General features: G+C 28.3%; 1 protein-coding gene across 1 annotated transcript; it reads left to right on the top strand.

Annotated features, from left to right (window-relative positions):
• Positions 1-7,073: 7,073 nt before the first annotated feature.
• On the top strand, positions 7,074-7,958 carry LOC145165515 (putative gamma-glutamylcyclotransferase At3g02910). The gene has a single exon (XM_079084248.1). The coding sequence runs from the start codon at positions 7,168-7,170 to the stop codon at positions 7,684-7,686; it is 519 nt and encodes a 172-aa protein (XP_078940374.1). The 5' UTR covers positions 7,074-7,167; the 3' UTR covers positions 7,687-7,958.
• Positions 7,959-8,826: the final 868 nt, after the last annotated feature.

The raw sequence follows: 8,826 nt of genomic DNA, 5'->3' as shown, positions 1-8,826 counted from the left end.
AAAAAAATGCATACCACAGGGACCATTTTTGCAATTTTGTCTAGAAAATATTTATTAAGGGCAATATAGACTTTTTAACTCAGACAAGGACCAACCGTGTAACAAAAATACATCATAAGGACTTTCCTCATTAAAAAAAATAGTTTAGAGACCAAACACAGAGACTATCCTAAACCATAGAGGCCATTTGTGTAATTTACCCACATATATATATATATATATATATATATATATATATATATATATATATTGTGAGATAGAGAGAGAGACAGATAGAAATGATCATTTAAGAACTTATAGTTTCCCGAAAACCCGAGAACTAAAAATGGAACGTTTGATCAAAATAAAAAACGATCAAGATGCAAAGTGATATTTTTGTAAATAATCAGAAAACTAAAAAGGCGAGGACATATCAATTAAATGAAAGAGGGGTATTATAGGAAACAAATGTATAATTTAGTGTTTTTTATAAACATATTTACCATTTAACTAAAGTATACCAAAATCAAAACTTGACAAAACAAAATTGATTCCCAATGTCGGTTGAGATCTCCCTCAAGCGAGCAATTCCGACCATATTGTTCTTCGATCCCGGTGCCAGCGAGTCCGCCTCCCTCTGAGCCGACGTCGGCGGATCATCTCATCCATAGTAGACGTCATTGATGTTCTTGACCACCACAACAGGCGATTTCTTTTATTCATGTAAGTGTTCAACCTTATTGCAGTTTTCAGCTCCAAAAGTCAAATTTAAATCGAAATGAATTTCAAGTTTAATAGACTTTTGAATAACAAATTAGTTCGCCGTTATTTATATGCAATGTTTCTGTGATTCTAAGCCTGTAATTGATTTTATTTGTAAGTATATGTTAATCGTTCAACAGTTGTTAATAATTTGACGTTTTGTAATTATTCCTTCTTGATAATTTGTTAAACATCAAATACTATAATCATTAATCTTTGAAATTGATTTGATTATAATACTTTATATTATATAATCAATCCGGGGCGTTCAATTTATACTAAATTTGTTTGTGATTACTTTATACCAAATTCTATTTTGAAGCCAAAAGTCGTGATTCGTGATTTTTGAATTGGCTGATTACTTTAACATACACAGACCACTCATCCTTTATTCATTACTTGATTGTTAATTGATAATTTCATTTTAGTAAATAATATTTTGTAAAATACTAGTTAAAGTCAATTTGTTATTATCATTATGAAATTAGACTCAATTTGTTCATTACTATTTGTAATCAGAACCAATTCATTTATTTAGTTTTACCTAATTTCGTTTTTAGTAATTATGCTCATGAATTTTGTAGTCTATGATCCAAGTGTTGGAAATATCAATGGCTCGTTGATTTTATATGCTTATATGCTAATATGTTTTGCTCAAAATGATTTGATTTCTGGTTGATAATACCTTTTAGGTTCTCTTTCTATTTCATCGTTTAGTTTTAGTAATTCTCGAATAATCTTTGAATAATACTTTTAATCCATCTGTTTTCATAGATTTTGGTAATATTTTAGTACTATTTTAATAAGCAATTACAAATGATATGTGCTTTGTGTGAATTGTCATAATATTTTAGTAATTAATTGTGATTCACATGTAAATCACACTTCAATCACATATGAATTACATGTGATTCACTTTCACATATGAATCATATGTAATTTACATATGATTACATGTAAATCACACGTGAATCATATATAAATTATATGTGATTCACATGTAAATCACATATAATTCATATGTAAATCACAAGTGAATCACATATGAACTATATGTGATTCACAAGTAAAAGACATGTAATTCACATATGAATAACATGTCATTCACATGTAAATCATATGTAATTTACATACGAATCACATGTGATTCATATGTAAATAAGAAGTGAATCACATATGAATTACATGTTATTCACATGTAAATTACATATGAATTACGTCTATATGCACACATGCATTTTGTATGAGTGTTCTTCATTTTTTTTTTAAATCTTGTAAATTTAACATTTGAATCTTAAAAGATTCAATTAAATGTGAATAACACATTATATAATCATATTTGAATCTTACATGATATAATCACATGTAAATCTTACAAGATATATACATATGTATTTTTGTGAGTGTTTTTCATTATTATTATTATTTTTTAATTTTCTTGTAAATTTGAAAGAATTTGTGAAAAATATTAAAGAGGTGAAAAGTGATAAATTGAAGAAAATATGAAAATCTTGACATGAGTACATAAAAACGCTTTGAAATTTTGTAACATTTTTTATTTTATATATTTTATTTTGTATCAAATAATTTACTTGTACTATTGTGTTTATAGATTAGTAATTAAAATAAGTTTTTTGCTACGATTTACTTACGGATATTATAATATAAAAAATATGCATCCATGCAATTGAAAAAATTTGCATATATTCATCCAAAACGTCGATTTTTTTTCGTTAAAAAATTATAGTTTTTTTTCTAAATATTCTTGTTTTTTTTAATTTACTGGATTTTTAAATTTTATCGTTTTAAAAAAAACTGCATTTTTAAAAAAATATATATATATTTTTTTTCATTTTTTTAAAACTCATTTTTAAAAAAAAATTAAAAAATCTGTATTTTTAAAAAAATCAAATTTTTTTTTTTTTAAATTCGAAAATTTAATTTATTGTGTTAATTTTTAGACATTTATATTAATATTGCCAATAACACAAAAAATTAAACATTAAATGAAATTTGTAAGATAACGACCATGCTCTTAATGAGTTAATTTTGATCTAACGTTTCACCTTTAGTTTTTGGGAAACTACGAGTTTCAACGGATCATATATATATATATATATATATATATATATATATATATATATATATATATATATATATATATATATATATATATATATATATATCTCCTATCCTAATAAAATAGTATAAAATTGCCACGTGTCAATTGGTTATCCCCTCCCAAGCTTTTTTTCCCGCTCAAAGTCACTAACTGAAATTCCTAAATTGCCCTTACATTCAAGTAGTCCTGGTTTTGTTCCTGTTTTTCTACGATTAATAGTTGTATAATGGTTAATGATTCCTTGTAAATCAGTAAAATATACCAAATCGCCCAAGATAGAAATAGATGGGCGTTCCCAACTTCTATGCGAGAAGTCATCCTTAATTTATGAGATTTCCCAGTTCATTAGCAAGAGATCGGCATAAATTATAAATGTAATCTCACAAAATCACCGACACTGTGAATCTCTCCATATACACTATTTGATCACACAATCATTGTGCATCGATCTAGCCTTGATTTTAACCCAAATATTTTGTTCTCTTTTTTACTGTGCCTAGAGGTTTTTCTGATGCATTGGAAGTTGCTAGATCGAGATGTCTACAAAGTGGTGAGTATGCCGCTTCATTTTATTTTTCTGGTCATCTTGTTTTAATATTTGATATGTTTTCAATTAAGTCGTTTATGAGTTTTTGATACTGCACTCTAGGTGTTTGATAAAATGTCCATGAGAATTGATATATTCAAATCATATATGTTTCTATTTTCTTCACTATACATCGACCTGAAGGTTTTTTTATGTTTTGGAAATTTTTGTGTGTGTGTGTGTGTGTTACTAAAAAGTCCAAGTTTCACTTTGTTGGATATGTATTGGTTCATGTGGGTTGACTCCAATTAAAAACTCTACAACTCTAAAATGTTTTATTTGTTTTAGGAATTGAAGCAAATGAAAATCTTTGTTGTGAATTATAGGAGATGGTTGATGTGGAAATAGTAACAATGTCAAGAAAGGTTGATATGTATGAATTGACCGTCTTCTCTTTTTAGGAAATGTTTGCATTGTTCTTATGTTTATGTTTACTGATAATCAATTATTTTTAATACTAAAACTTAATTGAAGCAAGGAGTAAATGTAAAATATAACAATGTACTTATATATGTTTATTTTCAGCATCTTACATGTATGCATTTCCATTACAACATTATATTTCAATTCTTTTTCTTGTTGAGATATTTCAATTTGAAAATACACCCAATTATAACAATAAATGATGGATTACTCTATTTCCAGTTTTACTGACCCATTCAAAATAATTAAACATCAGAAAATATATAATTTCTAAAGTGCTTTTGCTTAACTTATTGTGCTTTTTTCCTTTACATGTTTAGGCAGACACCACAACTTAGAGGCAACAAGAGAGTTTCACATGGTTGAGCACAAATTGTTCAGGTATGTTTTTTTAAACCTCTAAGAGTTTAAAATAAAGGAATCCCATCATGAAATGAAAAGGAAACATTTTTCTAATGTTAGCAATTTTAAAGTTTATATATTGATATGTATATCGTTTTTCCATTTTATTAATTGAATAACTCATTTTTAATAGGATTTAAATGTCTTTTGTTCAGACGGAGGATATGGATGGGCAACGATAATAAGTATGTACTTAATTGATATAGAAATATTGTGGGGTGCAAACCTTCTTAGGTAACCAAGTTGTTCACATTAGAAACACATGAAGTTTTCATCGGTCGATATTGAAATGATATTGTTCAGGGGAATAAAAAGTAAGTTAATTCTGACTAAGTTTTTATTAGCTAACATTGTTGGAAATGATATTACTTAAACATAATTTTATGCTTAAAGATTAGTTATTACAAACGAATAGTTACACAACGGAAATGAATCAAAAATTGGTTATTGTTTTTTATTTTCTATGTTGATTGATTATAACTTATAAGACTTATAAATATGTATAATAGATTAGTAAAAAATGATTTAGATATAAAATGTTAAGTTTTTTATGTATGGAATCTTAACACATAAATAACATACTTAAAAAATGTAATTAGTCAATCTTTTGTCAAAAGTTACATGTTTTATAATTTTAGTAAGATTCTTAACATAATACACATCAAAATTATTGTATCTTGCAAATAAACTAAAATATAAGTTTTGAACAAGTTTTACTTCAAAAAAATTTATTCAATGCATGCATCAATGAAAAGTTGAGCTCTACCGTTTCGTTTCGTCCCAACAGCCAATCTTTTTATAAGCTGTTAAATATTGAATAAATATTCTAGACATAAAATTATTTTCCTTTTAACGTTTCTAAATTATATGCATACTATAATTAAATAAAAAGTTATTGAGTAAATACGCGAATCGTAATTCATGTAGTTGTCAAAAGATACGTATAATTCTTATTTTTTAAAATTATCCATTATTTATATTAATTTCAATCAATCGTTATAAATTTACACACAACACATCTATCTTTGTAAACTAATAAATTTTTTGTAAATTTTTTATTAATCTTTAAGATTTAGAATTATCAATAGTATTTTTTTTCGCAACCGTGGTTTCCACGGGTTATAACCTAGTGTGTATATATATATATATATATATATATATATATATATATATATATATATATATATATATATATATATATATAATGTTAACACCATTACTTTTATCACCCAAAGAAATGGTATAGTTTTCAAAATAATCGAATTTCTCTTGGGGATGTTTAGGATTTCTTTTTAAAAGAACTTATTGAGAAACTTACAATCTAAAAATTATTTATAGATATTTTGATGCATGTTTGATTATAAGTGTAAATTAAGATGTTCTATAAACACTTGATAAATATCAAATTTCCAGATCGAAAAATAAACCAAATAATTTTAAGTTGAACACGACCATCTACATTTTCTGATTGTATGGAAAAGAATGTATATACAGGCTATAATTGAAATTATCATATAGTTCAAAAGATGTAGTAATAAATTGTAGCTGTGTGGTGTTTTGACACGTCATACTGTTTGAACTAAACTTGTAGCTGATTTGTGTGGCTGGGCATATTTCAAACTTTACATGTTTGGTCCTTCAATTGAACTTTAATATCATTTCTTACCTCTTAAGTACGTCTTATGTATAATTCCTTTCATATGTTTGGTCCTTTATTGTTTTTTTCCTCTAGAAATATCATTGGATTAACACATAAATATGAAACATGGACAAGACAATAATATCTGAAATACAAAACAACGAACTTAGACATTGCTTTTGATATATAACTATATAAAAAAATATAAAATGATAAAGAATATAAAAACAAAGATTCGGAAAAGAAGTTTGAACCGGATTAGTCAATTACGACCAAAATCACATGGGTGGTGTCTTTTTCAAATCTAGTTTGCTAGATTTCTAATTGAATGAGCATATGACAATGTATGTCCATTTTGATTTTGAAACGTCAACAATAAAACAAAATGAAAAGAAACATCTCAAGAAAAAAAAAAGTTCTAACACATATACTTATTTAACTATAAGAATATTACTTTCATCCCTAAAAATTATTTTTCAAATAATTTACCCAGAACATTCTTTTCTGCAAGCAATAATGAGATAATCATATCGATATATCTTTTACTCAAAGAATGAAAGAATCATGTGTAATTTTTGAAGTCGATTAACTAAATCCAAAACAAAGGGTCATGAAGGGATGGATTTTGTAATTTTGATTTATTTTGACATGGATAAAATCCACAATCTTTACAAACAAAATATATTTCTATTTATTTAAAAAAAACTATTTCCACATTGAACAATTATGAAGGAAATTTTGAAGTCCACAACAAAATCGGTTATCTAAATTGCAACAAGAGAGGACTAAAAGTGTTCTTTTTAGACACCAATTCGGTGTGGTTTGATATGATTGGATTTAATCGGATCAAATTCTTCAAATTGGAAACCAGATTAAAACCGAAATAACTGAAACTGTTATAGTAGAAAACAGTTAAAGTACAAAATCAGGGAAAGCCGTTTAAAATCATATTAGACAGTTATATTGATTCGCATCTTTTTGTTTAGAATTGATTGACCCGGTTTAAAACATGTTTTAGGTACCTCTTTCATGTGTTCCAGTTTGGGCTCTAGCCCATATGATATGGGTTACTTATAAAAGTTGGGCTGATTGGGCCTGTTGGGCTACTGGAAATGTAATATGTAATAGCTAATAAGTTTCACATTGTTTCCTCTAAACAAACCAGATAATGTTTAATGGAGGAATCATAACCACAAACACAAAACCCACATTCTTCATCTGTTTCTGCAGCATTGCGAATTGAAACCTTGAAGAATGTCAGACAACCCAAAGAAAACCCTAATCTTCTGTTATGGCACTCTAAAACAAGGTTTTGCTAATCATTTCTTAATGCAGGACTTAATTTCCCACAACGACTGTGATTTCATCGGCTCTTATGTCACCAACAACAACCTCCCGCTCGTTATCGGTCCTTACGGCGTCCCTTTCCTTCTCAACCTCCCTGGATCAAGTCGACACCGTGTCCGGGGAGAGCTCTACTCCGTCTCGGATTCTGGTCTCCGACGATTGGATGAACTCGAAGGAATTACGCTTGGCCATTACGAGAGGCTTCCGATCACTTTGACACCGGAAAATGGTGGAGATTCTACGGTGGTGGAGGCGGAGGCGTATTACGCTCACCGGAGTTTCGCGGAGGAGATGTGGCGGAAGTGTGGCGAGGAAGGGTATGATGCTTATACTGTGGAAATGGGGATGAATTATGTAAAGAAGGATTTTAGGCCAAAAGATCGGAGTTTGCGTGATCAGATTGCGTTGTTTTGTTCATCGGATTGATTGAATAATTGGAGGTTTGATTCAACTTTGTTGGAAATCTTGATTGTGGCATGCCATCATATGTAACTTCTTGAATTACAAGATCGAGTTACAGACGTAGAAAACAAGAAAGTATCACAAATTAATAAAATTTATAAACAAATTATCAGCTCGATTACTGGTTTTATAGTTTAAGTGAAAATTTTATGATTTGAATACGTGTTATGATGTTGGAAGACATTTGTATTTATTGGTCATTTGTGGTAATTAATATAAGTTTTTTGGTGATTGAAGAGTATTGAAATATAGAAATTTTGTAAGATTTTCTAATCTTCAATGGTAAATAGTTGTTGGCCATTCCGACACCACCGTCATTCCGGCAGGGATGACCCACCTTTAACTGGGCCGAGCAGTTTTAAGGCCCGATGTAAAATAAAAAATATACGCTTAGGACCAAATTCCATTGAAGAATTCTTTTTGTAACCATTAAGACCTTATTTAAGAAAACACTATTAAGACTCCTGGTATTGAAAACACTATAGGACTATGAGGGTGATATTATTGAAACTTGACAATACCTTGATAAGCTCAGTCGTATGTTATATATCGTTTTCATCAAATGTAAACTTTTTTTTATTAATATTACCAACTTGGTTATTTTACGTAAAAATGTTTGGTGTAGTTTTGGTAAGACAATATATACTTGTAAACATCATATAATTGTTTTGAAGCCAACAACAAATTAATCAATTTCATACAAACACTAATATTTCATAGAAACACTAGTCTACCATCTTTATATAACAAACAAAAATTTCATTTTCATTCCTCATTCAAAAGGCGTTGCATGGAGGCGTCAAGGCGTGTCTCTAATGTCCCAAAAATCCTTGTGGTGGTGTTGTTAGGTATGACATGTGCCATTATTGAAGTGTGCCATAGAGCATTATTATAGTAACTTTTTCAAGTTGTATTTTAACTTCTTTTTTATTCCTTTTTATATTGAAGGTGAACCTATGAGTTTTTATTAACTTTTTGTTACTAGTTGATATAACGCACCAACGAGCTTATGATCTACCTTGAATTTGATCAGAGCAACTACAGCCGACAAAGGCGTTGTTGAATTCAGAACTCGATGAATGTGCCAAAATATCCTGCCATATT

This window comes from Lactuca virosa, chromosome 3, assembly GCF_052849685.1.
Source record: "Lactuca virosa cultivar CGN04683 chromosome 3, Lactuca_virosa_CGN04683_v6, whole genome shotgun sequence".
Lineage (NCBI taxonomy): Eukaryota > Viridiplantae > Streptophyta > Magnoliopsida > Asterales > Asteraceae > Lactuca > Lactuca virosa.
Note: the sequence above shows the minus strand (reverse complement) of the source record. Positions and strands in the feature narration are given on the sequence as shown.

Excerpts from the sequence above, each read along its gene's own strand:
- LOC145165515 (XM_079084248.1), top strand. The coding sequence starts at position 7,168 with ATGTCAGACAACCCAAAGAAAACCCTAATCTTCTGTTATGGCACTCTA.